At 41.7% G+C, this 19,019-nt stretch overlaps 1 protein-coding gene across 1 annotated transcript in view; it reads left to right on the forward strand.

Moving 5' to 3' along the window:
- Nucleotides 1-708: 708 nt before the first annotated feature.
- The window catches only part of LOC126339781 (inter-alpha-trypsin inhibitor heavy chain H4-like), a 196,220-nt gene continuing 177,909 nt past the window's right edge, over nucleotides 709-19,019 (forward strand). Inside the window, exon 1 of the mRNA XM_050001661.1 lies at nucleotides 709-781. Within this exon, the coding sequence (XP_049857618.1) occupies nucleotides 719-781 (63 nt within the window). The 5' untranslated portion in view covers nucleotides 709-718. The remainder of the gene's footprint in view (nucleotides 782-19,019) is intronic.

A 19,019-nucleotide genomic window follows, 5' to 3' on the forward strand; every position in this document is an offset into this window, starting at 1 on the left:
CTTCTATTCTCTTCTTGTCTGAACTATTTATCGTTCACGTTTCACTTTCATACATGGCTACACTCCATACAAACACTTTGAGAAACGAATTCCTTACACTTAAATCTACACTCTATGTTAACAAATTTTTCTTCTTCAGAAACGATTTCCTTGCCATTGCCAGTCTACATTTTCTATCCTCCCCAAATAGCAAAACTCCTTTACTACTCTAAGTGTCTCATTTCCTGATGTAATTCCCTCAGCATCACCTTACTTAATTCGACTACATTCCATTATCCTCGTTATTCCTTATATGAATTCATATATTGTTCATTATATGAAAGTGAAACACAGACTGGGAGAAAACCGCAACAGAAGAGAATCGAGATGAAAAGATTGGCACAGGAGAGGAATTTGTGACAGGCCACATCAAACTAGTCATAACACTGACAACTCAAAATTAAAACAATTGTGATCACTAATTGGGGAGTTGGATACTCGCACTGTGCAGATGAACTGAACGTACGTGATGGTGCCATAGAGGGAAACTCGTTCAGGTTCAGACCGTGCGCTTCAAGATGAACATGATCGATACGCGCTTTGTTGTTGACGGTGGATGCACACTCGCTGCACTGGCCCTTGTGCCGCCGCGGTCACGTGACTGCCAGCTGGCGACGCTGTGGCGGCCTTGAGGCTGCTCCCGCCGGCGCTCCGCCAGCGCCCGGCAGTCGGCGCCAGAATGGGGGCAGCGGCGGACACGTTGTGCGCAGCGCTTCTGCTGGCTGTCTGCCTACACGCGCAGGTACTGTCTGTCAGACCTGTACAAGGCAGCCTCTGTCCGATCGAGGCGCCGTAACCACGTCTGTTATAAATACTCGTTCTCAATACTAACTTCATTATTTATGTCGTAGATATGTAATAAGACTTAAAACACAGTGCAGATGCAGCCAGTGAAACCATAAATGTCATTTATACAGGTTCAATTCGAACTCCACCGACAACGTCTCGGCGGTTGTTCGGGGAAAATTCCTGAGTTCTTACGTTTTGGTCTCCATTGGCTTTAATTTTAAATTTACGAGTAGTTTCATTTCTTAGCTTCATTTATTTATCTGTATTGCCCTGAAAACGTCTGCACAACAGTGCCAATATGGATGTTATGTGCTGTGTGTCTTGTTTGGAGTTGGGTTGTTTTGGGGAAGAAGACCAGACAGCGAGGTCATGGGTCTCATCGGATTAGGGAAGGACGGGGAAGGAAATCGGCCGTGCCCTTTGAAAGGAACCATCCCGGCATTGGCCTGGAGCGATTTAGGGAAGTCACGAAAAACCTAAATAAGGATTGCCGGACGCGGGATTGGACCGTCGTCCTTCCGAATGCGCGTCCAGTGTCTAACCACTGCGTCTCCTCGCTCGGTGTGTCTTGTTTGGAATTTAATTTCTTTCACTCACAAGCGGTACTTGCTGTTAACTTCAACCACCATTTTACTATTTGCCCTCAAGCTTGCTTGTTTTTCACTGGGATTTGTTTTTCCATCACTGCTAGTTCTCTTCTAAGAGTGGTGTATATCACTGATATATGTCTGGTGTTCCAACAATAACTCACAGTAGCTGTTCATAAAATACCTTGTTGCTCGTTATCTTGTCCATAAGAATACATTTTACTCCTCTTTTCCAGTTGTCTTTTGCTTTGTTCTTAATCAAAAGCATTTCGCTTATTGGCTTCATCAATCTTCAAGATATATCTCACCAATGTTCCTCTTAATTCGTTTCTTGTAATAATTTTTGTTTCATATTGATTAATTTAGACATGATGTTTATTTAACAGGACTTTTAGGTTAACTCCTTGTTTATAAAACTATCATCTAATTCTGTGTTGCCGCTTACGGTTACTTTGCTAATTTTTCTCAACATTAAGGCCTGAGCCGGCGGTGTGGCCGAGCGGTTCTGAGGGCTTCAGTCTGGAACCGCGCACCCACTACGGTCGCAGGTTCGAATCCTGCCTCGGGCATGGATGTGTGTGATGTCCTTAGGTTAGTTAGTTTTAAGTAGTTCTAAGTTCTAGGGGACTGATGACCTCAGATGTTAAGTTCAATGGTGCTCAGAACCAGCCATTAAGGCCTGAGAAAATAATGTTTGGTACATCTACTGTAGTTCTCCGCTACGAGAGTTCTCATTCTTCTTGCCGATTAAACTTGAACTTAAATGCTACTGACACTGAAAACTGTGAATGCGACACTAATGTCGTTCTTCAATTACGTTTTGTCTGACAGCTCCTTCCCACCCCTAATTCCATGCCTACTATTGAAATTGTCACCAGTTAGACTAGCTAGGGCTAGAACTAAGTATCTGACGGATAGTAAAAAAATGCTTCAAATGGCTCTGAGCACTATGGGACAACATCTGAGGTCATCAGTCCCCTAGAACTTAGAACTAATTAAACCTAACTAACCTAAAGACATCACACACATCCATGCCCGAGACAGGATTCGAACCTGCGACCGTAGCGTTCGCGCGGTTCCATACTGAAGCACCTAGAACCGCATGGCCACTGCTGTCGGCTGACGGGTAGTATGTTGTAACTGTACGTGCAGTGCACCAAGTTCAACTGATATTACTGTAGGCATATCAGAGGTTCTGCCTTCAACCTAGAGTTTCTATGAGCAATCCATGTTCTTTGTCCGAAAAGAACATCTTTTTGTTAAAAGATTTGGTCACAAGTGCTTGTGACATACCAAAGCGATATTGGAAAATACACACACGCACAAATTCATTCATTTTAATATATGGAATACATGTTAGTAATGTACACAGATTAATCGCTTCACTACAGTAAACAGGTTTAGGTGGACGAAGGCTTCAGTAATTACGTAGATGTGAAGAGATTTTCACAGCATATACTAGGTTGAAAGCTACTCCCTAGGACAGTCTTTGGACTGAAGATAGAACAACAATTCAGATTAATGTGCGTATTTAGTTTTATCACCTGTCTTAAAAATTCATGTAAATACGAAGTTAACTTAAAAGTGTTCCTAACTAACAGGACATATACACTGAAAAACTAATGAAATTGGTACACCTGCATAATATCGTGTAGGGCCCCCGCGACATGCAGAAGTGCCACAACTCGACGTGGCATGGTCTCAACTAATGTCTGAAGTAGTGCTGGGAACTGATGCCATGAATCTTGTAGGACTGTCCATAAATCCGAAGAGTGCGAGGGAGTGGAGATCTCTTCTGAACAGCAAGTTACATGGCATTCAAGATATACTCAATAATGTTCGTGTCTCGGGAGTTTGGTGGCCAGCGGAAGTGTTTAAACTCAGAAGAGTGTTCCTGCAGCCCCTCTGTAGCAATTCTGGACGTGTGGGTTGTCGCATTGTCCTGCTGGAATTGCCCAAGTCCGTCGGAATGCACAGTGGATATGAATGCGTGCAGTTGATCGATAGGATTCTTACGTACGTGTCACATGTCAGAATCGTATCTAGACGTACCAGGAGTCCCATATCACTCCAACTGCACACGCCCCACACCATTGCCTAGCCTCCATCAGCTTGAACAGTCCTCTGCTGACACGCAGCTTCCATGGATTCATTATTTTGTCTCCATATCCGTATTTGTCCATCCGCTTGGTACAATGGAAGTATGTTGCGAGTAACAAGTATTCAAATGGAAATTAGGCGTACAAGATTTATATCTATTCTGCGGAGTTTTATTTTCTAACATTGTAGAGCAGGCGGTAATAGTCACGAGAGATAATATATTTTAGGCCTAATTTTCCTTCCTTTACAGTTCTGAACAAAGTTGCGAACTGTACAAATGTGCCAATACACTGTTGAGCATTAGTTAGGATAGCTGTTTGCATAGTGGGTGGGCTGTAGTTTCATAATTTAATCTTCAAACACCAACACTGTTAAGTGTCTCAAAACCAAATGACGATAATTATAGTACAGAAATAAGTATCACAAATTCCTAAGAAATATATACCATACTACTGCTGGTACATTTTAATGCACAAAAGTACAAAGAGAAAAAAATTCACGAATATTATTGAAAGTACTCATCTCACGAAAGAACAATCAGGAATGGGGAATGAAGGACTCTGCACAGCAAACAGCGTACTAATAAAACTCACTTCCTTCAAGAGCCTCTCTGCACAGAAAAACACATGCATCTCTGAAAATCCCAGTTTAAGAGAATTTCAAGCAGATCACGTTGCATTTATTCAGCGAATTCTCCCAAGAAGACCAGAATGTTCAGATAATAAGAAGTGCTGAACTAGAATTTGATATTACCTATCTAAAATCTAAGTTAAGATCTAACCATCGCGCCGTGTGACCACGCGGTTAGAGGCGCCATGTAATGGATTGCGCTGCCTCTCCCACCAAAAGTTCGAGTCCTCCCTCGGGCATGAGTGTTTGTGTTTGTGTGTGTGTGTGTGTGTGTGTGTGTGTGTGTGTGTGTGTGACTGGGTGGGTGTTGTTCTTAGAATAAGTTAGTTTTTAAGTCTTGTGTAAGTCTAGGGACGATGAACTCAACAGTTTGGTCCCTTAGGAATTCACACACATTTGAACATTTAAATTATAATCAAGAAATACCAAGCGACATGCCAAAGCAAATACTTTTGAATATTTTTAGAAAAGTTTTTTAAAAACTTTTTAAAATATTAAGACCATTTGTACCCATCTCCTGATTATTTCAGGAAATAATATAAACTCTAAATATGACACTGAAAATTAAAACGAAGAAGAAGCTTTTGGACAAATAGGTATCGAAAAATCCAGAAAATGGAAATAATTGAGACGGTTAAAATGCTCATAGCAAAGGAAACAGTTCTTTTGGCCAAAGTCGCAAGGTAAGCCTGGTGCAATTTGCAATATGATGAAGCAGTCATCAGAAGACAAAAATGGAATAAAGACAGGAACACGGGACACACGACAAGATTACTTTAAAACTAGGGAGAAAAAAGTCAAAATAATCAGGAATACTAAGAGAAATTGTGATAAAAACTAAATAAAACAAAGTTACAGTTTCCATTCATCATTTAAAAGATATATTTCGTCGAAATGATGTTAAATAAGCCAGTTTACACGATATGTATACATAATTAGCGTTAATGTTAATGAACATATTATTTTTTAGTCCTGCTCATGAAACCACACTTAAAAATTAAGTTTTCATTTTACAAGTTGCCACCTTTTCTAATAAAAGTTCATCCCTGGAATAGGAGTTGCCAGTGGAAATTACAAGGTTTGGTACCCATCAGACGTTTTACGTTATTGGGCAAATGGTCATAAATGAAGGTCTCATCGGATTTGCTGCCGGATCCTAAAATCGCCATCTTGAGGAGTACGCTGCTTCTCCTGATGAGTCCCGCTGAGAACTGACGCCAGGTTGTAAATCGACGTCCTACTGGACTTCGTACCGTACGCGGCTCATGCGCCGCCCATCACGGTTGCTGCCCTACAAGACTGGCCAGGTTGGGCCGCCCTTAGTATAACACTGGCGGAAATGATACATCGCACTCAGGGACGATTTTCAAAGACTCGGACTGTCTGCACCGAAGATCGTTCTATTTTGATGCGAGATAGTGCAGGATTCCACGTCCTACCAAGAGGAAACCCATTGTCTCAATTAATTAAATTATCCGCCAACCTAGTTTCAATTGTCTCCTTATAGACATTGTTCCAAAAATTTTGGAAACTATCACAATTTCGGTAAATTTCATACCGTGTACCTCATTTAAGCAGTGTTCTGCTACTGCCGATTTTTACGGCTGTTGTAGCCTCGTAGGACGGCGAGGTTGCACATACCTGTCACGAACTGTGCGAATCAAACGGCCAATTTAAGCCTTCCCACATCGTCACAGAATTCTGCCTACACCGGGTTTCCTAAGCCCCAAATCATTTTGAGTCTTGGAAGGTGGACGGAACACACTCTCAATGCTAAAATTCCTTAAAATTCTTCCAATATTAAACGATATGCCCCAGCATAGGTCACCGATCTATGTTGCTCTTCATGCACCTCCGGTGATGGTCCAAACTCCATAGCCCAACGAATCTGCTTCTCAGAGTATCCATTTTCCTTAAAAACAGCCACCAAACGTGCAAGTTCTTGGGTTAAGCTATCTGTGTCGCAAGTGGCTTACGCTCTGTGTACCAAAGTTCTAAGGACGCCACTGCGTTGGAGTGGTGAATGACAACTCTTAGAATGCAGATACCGATCTTCATTTCGGTGAACACTGTGTCCTGAGGCACCATCTGGATTTTTGTGAACCATAACGTCCAAAAATTCAAGCATCCCATCCGTTTCAACCTCAATGGTAAATTTAATGCTCGGATGAAGACAGTTGAAGTGGTCCAAAAACCTATTATGAGCATCATGTCCATATGCCCAGACGAAAAAGCACGATGGTGCAAAGCCGAAGTCGTCAGTGCCCTATCCTCGAAGTCCTCAATAATAAATTGGCAACTATGGGTGATAAATGACTACCCATGGCTACTTCGTTATTCTGTTCAAAAATGATGTCGTTAAATAAAAAAATGTGGATGTCAGCAAATGATGACAAAGCTTCACCTACTCTTCATCCAGTTTTCCACTTACCAAACTAATGGAATCCTCCAGGGAGACTCGTGTAAACAGAGACACCACATCAAAACTCACTAATAGAACTGAAGGAAACCCCGGTGTATACAGAATTCCGTGTCAATGTGGGAAGGCTTACATCGGCCATTTGATTCGTACAGTTCGTGAGAGGTATGTGCTACATCGCCGTCATACGAGGCTACAACAGCCGTAAAAATCGGCAGTAGCAGTACACTGCTTAAATGAGGGATATGGTACGAAATTTGACGAAATTGTGATAGTTTCCAAAATTTCCGCTTTTTGGAACAGAATCTATAAGGAGACAAATGAAATTAGGTTGGCGGATAATTTAATTAATTGAGACAATGGGTTTCTTCTTGCCAGGACGTGGAATCCTGTACTATCCCGCATCAAAACAGAATGATCTCCGGTGCGGACAGTCCGAGTTGTAGAAAATCTTATTTCGATATATAGTCGTCGTCGGTGTTCTACTAAGGTCTTGGAGGGCAGTAACCATGATGGGCGGCGCATGCGCCGTGTACGGTACGGATGTCGATTTGCAGCCTGGCGACACTTCTCAGCGGGCCTCACCAGAAGAAGCAGCATTCTCCTGAAGATGGCGAACAGTCGGAAAGCCGAAATATCGAATCGAGTAGATTTTAGGATCCGGCAGCAAATCCGAAGAGATTTTCATGGTTTATTACGCCGGGACAGCCTACGAAGTCACAAATTGGCATACATCTTTGTTGCTGCGTTGCGTAAGACATTATGAAGTGGGTATATCCTGAGTTTGTCTGGACACTGATTCTTTTGTTTCCACGACTAGGAATTATTTAAAGATCAAAAGCAGCTCAAGTTAACCGTCTGAGCAGTTCAGTAACATGCTTCTTCCGGGCCAAGTATCTATCAATAGACATACCAAAAACTTTGTAGAAATGTAAATAACAGTAGAAATTTCTATAGGACTTCTAAAAAAATTTAAGCAAATGTTCTCCATCGAAACCTCGCCTGAAAGACTAATGCTGTAAAAATAGCACATAATAACCAAAAAACTTTGACTTTTTAGTAAAATTAAAACTTTTAGTAGTCTTGGTTGCAATAAAAAATAAAATTATAGCAAATTACTTTGAAAATTTATAAATTTGTGACTATCTTAAATCAAGTTTTAACTTTATATGAGAACAGCATACCAGAACTCCCATCCTCTGATGAAAGCAGAAATCGAGAAAAGCATCAAATTCCTCGAATACAATCGAGCACATGGGAGCGACTGGGATGACAAATTAATTTGTGTGCTGGAAAAAGTCATCATGGACTGGAGAATGTTATCAGGAGACACTCAAATCACTGAATGATTTGGATTAGATGATGAAAGAGACAAGCTACAAATACAGTTTGCAGACGACATAACTTTCCTTTCATATCGAATGGAAACAGCTACTAACGAGGTAAAATTGGTGAATGAACGCCCTGAAAAAGCACACGTACAAAACTCCTTTGAAAAAACTAAATTTATCACGAATATTAAGGCCGTTCGCAAGATAGTGAAAATTAAATTAGGAAAAATTGTGAACACTGACGAAATCGAGTGCGTAGGAGAAGTAATTGAACAGTACATTCAGAAGCTGTTAAAACAAGACGAAGCCAACCAGGCGCAGCATTTTCTCTTCTTCTTTTATGACGAACCGTTTTATATCCCGCTAGTGACGTGTGAAGTAGCTGCGTATGTTAGTTTCAGTACGTCTGTCAGCTTAACAGTCTTGTTACTTCTCGCGCCAGATCCCGCAGCTTGGCTCCAGGTCAGTTCTGTTGGGTTCGTATTGTAATGGTACAGTAGCAGATGGAAAAATGCAGCATTTCTATGATGTACCCGATGCTGTGAAAATGATTGTTTTTCATGTTTCTACGATAATTATCTACCTCTGTGGTATAAAACGATGGACATACCCCAAATAAAAAGGATTTGGATTTCAATTTTTGCCTTAAAAATTAAATTATTATGTTTTCTCAATTTAAACAACATTTGTGAACAGTCTTTCATAAAACATCAATAATTATTGAAATGGAAACAGCAATTACGCATGCAATATGTAATTAGAAACAAGAAGACGAGCATTATTCACAAACATTGACGATGAGTTTTACAAGTACGAGATGTAGGTGTTCCAAATTGATCGATAAACAAAATGATAGTAGGGAGATTCGAACCAACGCACGAATAACCGCATCTGATCCACATGCCATTACGCTACCCATTCGATGTGGACTTGTTTGTAACTGCGTTGTATATAACGCCGGGAAAACTTCAAAGCCGATTATCTCCGTCAATTTATGAGAAACATTGAAAACAGCCTATTTCTCTGCACTTTCTAAGCGCGTGTTTCACTTCGGAACAGAAAGCGGCTCAGCCATTTTTATACCACTCATTAACAGCGCGGCAATCAGAGCACAACGCTGCAGAGGCTGTGACTGTACACGATCTTTGAAATAAAAACTACATAGCTAAAGCGTGATTAAGAAAAACGTTGATGGTTGTTAATACATTTGAATATTTTAAAGTTTTATTTAACGTGACCTAGTAATAAGATATCTAATACAAAGTCGGACCTACTTCCAAGAGCGTAACAACACCAGTGTACTTGTGCTACGGCTTCTGACCAATCATCGCGCTTGTCTTTGTTTACATCTGTCAATAGATGTCGATAAAACGAATATCGCACTACATTCATCTGACACCACTCTTTCAAATGGGTACGTAAGATTCCGCTTTAATCCTTAGCTTTCCAGGTCGGATTTTTGTCATGCTCTGTCCCAGTGCAGCTTCGTAGACCTCTCTTTATATTTATGTAGCCATAACAAATGCATTCAACAATTTCAGTGAAAAGTTTCAACTTTTCTACGTAAAAGATTACATTAATATCATACAAAAACAGATTCAAGTAAATTTCAATTTTTTTCTAAGAAAAACGCACTTAAACACAAAACTACATAAAATGATCCTAACAAAACATCACAGTATTAATGCTATAAAAATTCAAATACCGTGCACTCAAAATTTTATTTTTTTCTGTAGTTTTGTTGTTTATTACACACACAGTAATAGAAACGTAAGAAACTTCCATGAAACATTTAAAAATGAAAATTACACTAGAAACTGTCATGTTATTAATTGCTTTCTCAAAAGTTCCCTTTGTACTCGCAAATTTCTGTATAGCAGATTAGCTTCTTGCAACTACGGAAAATATAATGCGTCTTCCCCTTCTATTTTGGGTCGCAGGTAGACCACGTTTAGCGTTTTTCCAATTGTTCAGTGATGACTTCTACTCTTGGTTCTTCTACATCCAAATTCTGCTACATCCAAAACACGGAGAATGGATGCAGTACTTCCTCGGGGTATGTGAGAGTTGTTGACTCGCTTTTCCGCCTGTGGTGTCACCAACGAATTTGCAAGCTTCTTCAAAAAATTAAAGTGGCTGACTTTTAGGAGCTGTCAAGGACAAATGGATGTTCAACTCGCGGAAAAGAATGCCTTTCGCTACTGTTGGCTACGTCGCGCACTTGAATACTTGACACACTTTTCATCTAGGGCATCAACTCCACCTTTAGTATAATTCTAGTATTAAATTATTTGTGTTTTACCTGTATCACCATCTTTACGTTCTTCATGGTTCATAGACGAAATGAGAATCAGGAACCTATCCTTTTTTGGCGCAAAAGAAACTGGACTTAAATCAGAACCGATTTCCTTGTTTCTTACAAGTAAGAATTCTTTCCCATTTTTTTACGCTCACATGTACTTTATTTCTCTCGATTTGAGACACGTTGCTGACCAGACCGAGCTAAAGAAACTCTCTGCAGTAACATTGCTTTTGGTTTGTTAAGTTGGTTTAGCTAATCTAATCACAGTCGAGTTGGTGTCTGAACTTAGATTTTGTCCATCTGAGTCCCTTCCTGCGTAAACAAATGTCTTAAACAGATAACCAGTGCGAGCATCAATACGCCACATCATTTTTCAGCAATACTTCCTTGGTTTGTTTGGGACGTACATTTTGAATCTGCATTTACCACGACATGGTACCTGCATTTCAGCGATACATGCACGTTCTCCAAAGCTGTGTGACGTTGGACAGTTGTCAATAAATTTTGTAAAAATTTATGACTGGATCTAAAGGATTGTTTTGCTTGCGCTCAAAACGGGTTGCAGGTGAATTACAAGCATCTTAGAAGTATGTCAAACCGATTTTGGGGTATAATGCATCTTAATGTATCACGTCCAGTACCACCTGTGGCATAAAGTAATTTGTAATCTTCTCTATTGGATTTGAAAATAGCTGAATGAAGTAGTAAACCAAAGAATTTATTTAGTTCTCAAGAATCAGCTTCATACCAATCATTTGGATCATTTTCATGCTTTCCTTTGTTTATTTTTACGTTATTTCAGAAACAAGCAAATTCAAATAGTGGGGGGGATCTGGATTATTACGTACTTGAACAGGTGGTCACACTGTTGGCAAACGAATTATATTGTGCTGGCGAACACGAAATCGCTTGAGAAAAGGTTTCGATGAACAGAGATATTTGTTTCGAACTAGTGTATTTTTAGCAGAACTTTTAGCAACAGGGTAATAACAAACGCTAGAGGAGGTTAAGGATTGAAGATCATTTTGTTCGTAACGGGAAGAAAACCATTTTCCGTCGGCATTGCACGTTGCATGAAAGACGTGATTAACATTTTTTGTTTGGACTGAAGTCAGTTACACATTGCAAAACCTAAATTGCAAATATATGACGAAACGCCAGAGACAATGCACATGGCGTCTCTCAGGAGAAATAGCATAATATAAAGGGTGACTCACATAAAACTCGCACATCAAACATTGCTGAAATGGCAAGTGCTATTGACATGCAGCATTCACAGAATGGATTGTTACTCAGGGACAGTGGCAGATTGTACTAATGATCATGTACTGTATTTTTTTTTTACAAACATACATTTTTAATGGAAAAATGCCTATTTACTTTAATAAACTAAAAGTAGAGCAGGTTAGAATGCCTGTGGTTTCTCTTGTAGGATTATAGTGTGAGTCGTTTACGGAACACCGTATTTTGAAAAGTTCTCACACCGAAACTTGTGTGTGTCAATCAGCCTGTGTGGTTGCCAGGTACAATGTTGTCATGTTCGCTTACAGTGCACTTGTGTTTTCCTTCAGTACATTGCAATTTGCTAGTCAGTTAGTGTGCGGTAGTCCAAGCAGTGGGTCGTGAGTGGCCGACTGACTGCTCATCGTGTATGTAGAATGTAGGAAGTTTGCAGTTTCTGCAACAGTTACGGTGCAAGTTTTAGGAAATTCACCCTGTACACGGCGTGTTTTCTTTAATCTGTGAAATTAAATATCTCGAAAGCAACGCATCATATGCCAAAAAAGGCCTAGGTGGAAAGTTAATATCAGTACAGGGCACATCTGTCTGTGCTACAACTGGCCACCTCCTAAACAACCCGTCTGTCTGGGCGGAATCAACTTTGCATTTTCATAGGGGAACGCTTTATTTTTATCCGGGTCCCATGCCTCAGTTTGTAAAAACGGAATTCTTATATGCTCACTTTAGTGTCAGACTACCAGTCTGTCTGTTTGTCTGACTGGTAAGACCCCTTTTCAGGAAAAAGTGGATGTATCAAGTACAAATTTATGTCACATATTAAGCTCTACGGTCCCTTGGTAGTGTAAAACTGTTAATCTTCTATGTCAGTTCAGTCAAAAGATATGGCCGTTTACATTACATAATTTGATACTCGAAAACTCATTCATTAAAACCTATAGGGTACTTCCACCGGACCTAGAATCATAAATTTTGGCAAAAATCATGATTTCACAGTTGAAGTAAGAAATTTTAAAATGCTAAACCTGTAGTTATATAATACGAAAAAGTATTTTTTGTCGTTTGTTTGTTCCTCTTTCTGTTTGTCCGTCCGTCTGTCGAGACTATTTTCCTCAGGAACAGATAGGCATATTAGATTCAAATTTATATCACATACTGTGGTCAATAGTCGTTTAACGCTGTAAAAATTTTAAGCTTCTAAGTCAATTCAGTCAAAAGATACGGCCATTTGTGTTCACATATTTTGATACTCTAAGACTCACTCGTGAAAACCAATACGGCACTTCCCGTTGACGTACAATGATGAATTCTGGCTAGAAGTAAGGTTTCACAACACAAGTAACGGGAAAATACGAAGTTGTTAATTCGTAATTGTATGAGACGAATTAAATTTCTTTTGTCATTTGTTATCCCCTCAGACATTCTCGAAAGTCTGGAATCACTGGGATCGATATCTTGCCAGTATCAATATCGATAACAGACAAAAATTGTTAATATCCTAGATTTCTGGAGTGGATGAAGTATCTATATAAATAATTAGTTTGCAAGAAACCCGCAGTGCCCGTTCCTACTCACACCTGGTCAATCTTTCGCATATTTGGATTTTACGCCAAAATATACACATGATTTACTGAAACCATTCTTTATCCATTCGTGGTAGATGGTGCTGTCGTCAACAAACATACAGTGTGCCTGTTTTTGAATCGATGCATTTGATTCTATACGTTTCATTTACTGTGTAATTGTATTTCTTTGTGTTCTAACGGTTGATATTTGAGTTCGAAATTTACTTTAGAGATGTAATTTTGACTGTATAGCACAATATGTGTAGCCATTTCAATGGCTCACTAGAAAATGCGTTTACCGTAGTCCAGGAACAACGAAATGTATCTAATACCTCCCTGTTCCGATCAGGATGCTTGATGCCGGGGAGTCCCCTCGCCTCTCACAATTCAGGTACTTGATTTCAGTGAACCCCTGCCTCTCAGCATAGTTTTAATTCACAATGATTTTAGGTTGTGTACTAGAGTTCCGAGAACGAACCGATAAATCCATCGAAATGGAAAGACGTGAGTTTGAACATTTATTGTGAATTACAGTTGTGGAGAGAGGCAAGGTGCTCACCCCAATGGTGAGAGGGAAGGGGACTCACTGCAATCAAGCACCCTGGTGTTGAGAGGTAAGGAGGTTCACCGAAATTATGCTTCGCAATGGTGAGATCAAAGGAGACTAGCGATATCGAGCTTCATGATCGGAAGAGAGCGCTAATAGATCAATGCCGTTGTTCCTGTGTCACGCTAAACGTAATTTCTAACCAGACATTGAAAGAGCTAACCATATTGCACTGTATAATCAAATTTGAAACATTAAGGTAAATTTCGTACATAAATATCAAACCTTTGACCTCAAATTTTTACATTTACATCGTGAATGAAATGTAGTCAGATGAATCGGTTCTTGACTGCAAAAACAGCCACACTTGATATTTTTCGATTACAAGGCCATCTACCACGAATGGAAAACAATGGTTTGAGTAAACTGTAGATGTTTTTTGGTGCAGCATGTAGGCATGAATAAATATGGCTCTGTTTGAAAGTACGAAGCTGATCCCTCCCACGTAGGAGATGTGGTGACCAGGTTTGGCGCAAACAGATGCACCCTTCACTAACATTAACTCTTCGAATAGTATATTTATTTCGTACGATGCGTCGTTTTCCAGATATTTTCTTGTCGCAAGTGAACCAAACACATACACACACACACACACACACACACACACACACACACATATATATATATATATATATATATATATATATATATATGTGTGTGTGTGTGTGTGTGTGTGTGTGTGTGTGTGTGTGTCAGAGAGAGAGAGAGAGAGAGAGAGAGAGACTGTGTGGCAAGGGTGCCGGAAGAGGTAGAAGAAGTAGCGATTGCTTTGCTGCTGGTACGGTACGTTATGTGACGAGAAACGTGGCCAGTCCTGTCGGAAATGTCATACCTGTTGGACGACGATTCCTGCACGTACATTAAAGTTTAAAGTTTAAAATGCTGTGATGTTACTCCGGTGCACACATCGGTTTACTGAATCTGTAGATGACGATACAGGTGATGAATATCGCTTCACAAAACTCTTGTGGTTGCGTCAGATTAGATCTCAAGTTCTCCATCACAGTCTACAGAGTAGAACAGTTCATATGCAGCAACCTTTGTAGTTACTGGGTTGGTGGCTAAGTTAGTAGCATTTTTCCGTAAGCTTGATAAGCGCAACAGATGCACATAAGAGAGACTGCAGTTGGCAATAATGTATTGTCCTTCACTATTTAAAACTGTGAAAGAGTTAGTCAACTTTTCGATTGTGCAACTGTAGAAATCATGTGGTTTTGAAACGAAGAACTCATGAAGCATGTTCGGAGTGCGTTTTCATCCTGAAAGGTGAAAATCTGAGGGCGCAAGATCAGTTACATAAGGTGGGTGCGGTATTATTTCCCAACTCAACTCCTGTATTGTCTCTTTTGTCAGTCTAGCAGAATGTGGGTGGATGTTATCATTGAATAGCAACAAGTCACGCAGTCTACCTGGTCGTTGTCCTTCGATTGCATCTACAAGATGTCTCAGTTGTTGGCAATAAGTATTAGCAGTGATTGTTATACCCCAGGGAAATAATTCGTGGGATACCAAACCGTCGCTCTTCTACCAGATGCACAACACTGTCTTTTGTGAATGACTGCAGGTGTTTATACCGGAAATTGGTGCTTTGTTTGTGCTCAACCATTCCTTTATTTACCTTATGTTAGCGTAAAGGCACAATTTCTCTTCACCTGCAACGATACAGTATGGGAATGGTCGGTGCCGTTCACGAGCCAAATGATTAATATTATTTACCATGTCAAAAGCACAGAAATATCAAAAAATATATAAGCATTGACATCATTTTACGCAAAAGAAGATAAAAAATTGAACACTTCTACAGCTACATCTACATGACTACTCCGCAATTCACATTTAAGTTCTTGGCAGAGGGTTCATCGAACCACAATCATATTATCTCTCTACCATTCCACTCCTTAACAGCGCGCACGAAAAACGAACACCTAAACCTTTCTGTTCGAGCTCTGATTTCTCGTATTTTATTTTTATGATCATTGTTACCTATGTAGGCTGGGCTCAACAAAAAATTTTCGCATTCGGAAGAGAAAGTTGGTGACTGAAATTTCGTAAAAAGATCTCGCCGCGACGAAAAGCGTCTTTGCTGTAATGACTTCCATCCCAATTCGCGTATCATATCTGCCACACTCTCTCCCCTATTACGTGATAATACAAAACGAGCTGCCCTTTTTTGCACCCTTTCGATGTCCTCCATCAGTCCCACCTGGTAAGGATCCCACACCGAGCAGCAATATTCAAACAGAGGACGAACGAGTGTAGTGTAAGCTGTCTCTTTAGTGGACTTGTTGCATCTTCTAAGTGTCCTGCCAATGAAACGTAACCTTTGGCTAGCCTTCCCCGAATATTATCTACACTCCTGGAAACTGAAATAAGAACACCGTGAATTCATTGTCCCAGGAAGGGGAAACTTTATTGACACATTCCTGGGATCAGATACATTACATGATCACACTGACAGAACCACAGGCACATAGACACAGGCAACAGAGCATGCACAATGTCAGCACTAGTAAAGTGTATATCCACCTTTCGCAGCAATGCAGGCTGCTATTCTCCCATGGAGATGATCGTAGAGATGCTGGATGTAGTCCTGTGGAACGGCTTGCCATGCCATTTCCACCTGGCGCCTCAGTTGGACCAGCGTTCGTGCTGGACGTGCAGACCGCGTGAGACGACGCTTCATCCAGTCCAAAACATGCTCAATGGGGGACAGATCCGGAGATCTTGCTGGCCAGGGTAGTTGACTTACACCTTCTAGAGCACGTTGGGTGGAACGGGATACATGCGGAAATGCATTGTCCTGTTGGAACAGCAAGTTCCCTTGCCGGTCTAGGAATGGTAGAACGATGGGTTCGATGACGGTTTGGATGTACCGTGCACTATTCAGTGTCCCCTCGACGATCACCAGAGGTGTACGGCCAGTGTAGGAGATCGCTCCCCACACCATGATGCCGGGTGTTGGCCCTGTGTGCCTCGGTCGTATGCAGTCCTGATTGTGGCGCTCACCTGCACGGCGCCAAACACGCATACGACCATCATTGGCACCAAGGCAGAAGCGACTCTCATCGCTGAAGACGACACGTCTACATTCGTCCCTCCATTCACGCCTGTCGCGACACCACTGGAGGCGGGCTGCACGATGTTGGGGCGTGAGCGGAAGACGGCCTAACGGTGTGCGGGACCGTATCCCAGCTTCATGGAGACGGTTGCGAATGGTCCTCCCCGATACCCCAGGAGCAACAGTGTCCCTAACTTGCTGGGAAGTGGCGGTGCGGTCCCCTACGGCTTTGCGTAGGATACTACGGTCTTGGCGTGCATCCGTGCGTCGCTGTGGTCCGGTCCCAGGTCGACGGGCACGTGCACCTTCCGCCGACCACTGGCGACAACATCGATGTACTGTGGAGACCTCACGCCCCACGTGTTGAGCAATTCGGCGGTAAGTCCACCCGGCCTCCCGCATGCCCACTATACGCCCTCGCTCAAAGTCCGTCAACTGCACATACGGTTCACGTCCACGCTGGGGGGCATGCTACCAGTGTTAAAGACTGCGATGGGGCTCCGTATGCCACGGCAAACTGGCTGACACTGATGGCGGAGGTGCACAAATGCTGCGCAGCTAGCGCCGTTCGACGGCCATCACCGCGGTTCCTGGTGTGCGCTGTGCCGTGCGTGTGATCATTGCTTGTACAGCCCTCTCGCAGTGTCCGGAGCAAGTATGGTGGGTCTGACACACCGGTGTCAATGTGTTCTTTTTTCCATTTCCAGGAGTGTATATAGTCCTTCCAACTGAAGTTGTTCGTAATTTTAACACCCAGGTACTTAGTTGAGTTGACAGCCTTGAGAATTGTACTATTTATCGAGTAATCGAATTCCAACGGATTTCTTTTGGAACTTATGTGGATCACCTCACACTTTTCGTTATTTAGCGTCAACCTGCCACACCATACACCAATCTTTTCTAAATCGCTTTGCAACTGATACTGGTCTTCCGATGACCTTACTAGACGGTGAATTACAGCATCATCTGCGAACAACCTAAGAGAACTGCTCAGATTGTCACTCAGGTCATTTATATAGATCAGGAACAGCAGAGGTCCCAGGACGCTTCCCTGGGGAACATCTGATATCACTTCAGTTTTACTCGATGATTTGCCGTCTATTACTACGAACTGCGACCTTCCCGACAGGAAATCACAAATCCAGTCGCACAACTGAGACGATACCCCATAGGCCCGCAGCTTGATTAGAAGTCGCTTGTGAGGAACGGTGTCAAAAGCTTTCCGGAAATCTAGAAATACGGAATCAACTTGAGATCCCCTGTCGATAGCGGCCATTACTTCGTGCGAATAAAGATCTAGCTGCGTTGCACAAGAGCGATGTTTTCTGAAACCATGCTGATTACGTATAAACAGATCGTTTCCTTCGAGGTGATTCATAATGTTTGAATATAGTATATGCTCCAAAACCCAACTGCAAACCGACGTCAATGATATAGTGCATTTGGTGTGACTGTTAGGAAATGGCTGTTAGTCTGCTCAACGCCACACTGCCAAAGAACTGAGTTCACAGATAAACCCCAAGTCCGAAGATTGGTCTTGCATCCCGTTGGGTTCGATCGTAATCTATTGACCACTTGTCCAAATGTCCAGGGGGAAGTTCTTCCTTTGGAGACATCCATTCTCCCAAATACCGACATTTCTCCCGCTATGCGCGAGATCCTTGCCGCGTGTGGATTTTCGGTAAGAGCTTCAGTAGTTGTCAAGAAGCTCTTTCTTGATTTCAGACGATGATATGCGGGCTGACGACCATATAGTGAATGGGCTTCCTTCGTAGTTGCCTTAGTTTTCTCATTTCTTGCAGCTATCTCAGGTCTGATTTCAGGAGGAGCTATGCCAGCGAGGCAATGGAGTTTGTCCACAGGAATAGGTCTTAAGCAGCCTGTGATAATCCGGCAAGACTCATTTAGAGCCACATCTACGTTCCTGGCATGACTGGACTGCACCATACCGAACATGGATATTCAGCAGTGGAACAGCATAGAGCAAGCGCGCTTGAGCGCACAGTGCATGAATTGGCACCCCATGATGTACCTGTCAATTTTCGCACTATGTTATTTCTGGCTGCCACTTTCTGTTTGATGTTTAGGCAATGCTTTTTATATGTTAGCGCGCGACCCAGAGTTACTCCGAGAAAGCAAAGATGCACATATGGTCACCCGTTCATTTTTGTGATTTTGGCTTAGAGCGTGCGGTACCCATGACCCGGAATTTTAATCTTCCCCACTGTGTGTGAATTTCATACGATGTTGGAATGATTACAGTTCATTCACATTTGCCAGTTTCCTAGAACACTAAAGTGGATCATCGTGGATTAGTGCGTTTAGACGGTATTCATCTAACCCGGAAGGTCTT

This window comes from Schistocerca gregaria, chromosome 1 (assembly GCF_023897955.1).
Source record: "Schistocerca gregaria isolate iqSchGreg1 chromosome 1, iqSchGreg1.2, whole genome shotgun sequence".
NCBI lineage: Eukaryota > Metazoa > Arthropoda > Insecta > Orthoptera > Acrididae > Schistocerca > Schistocerca gregaria.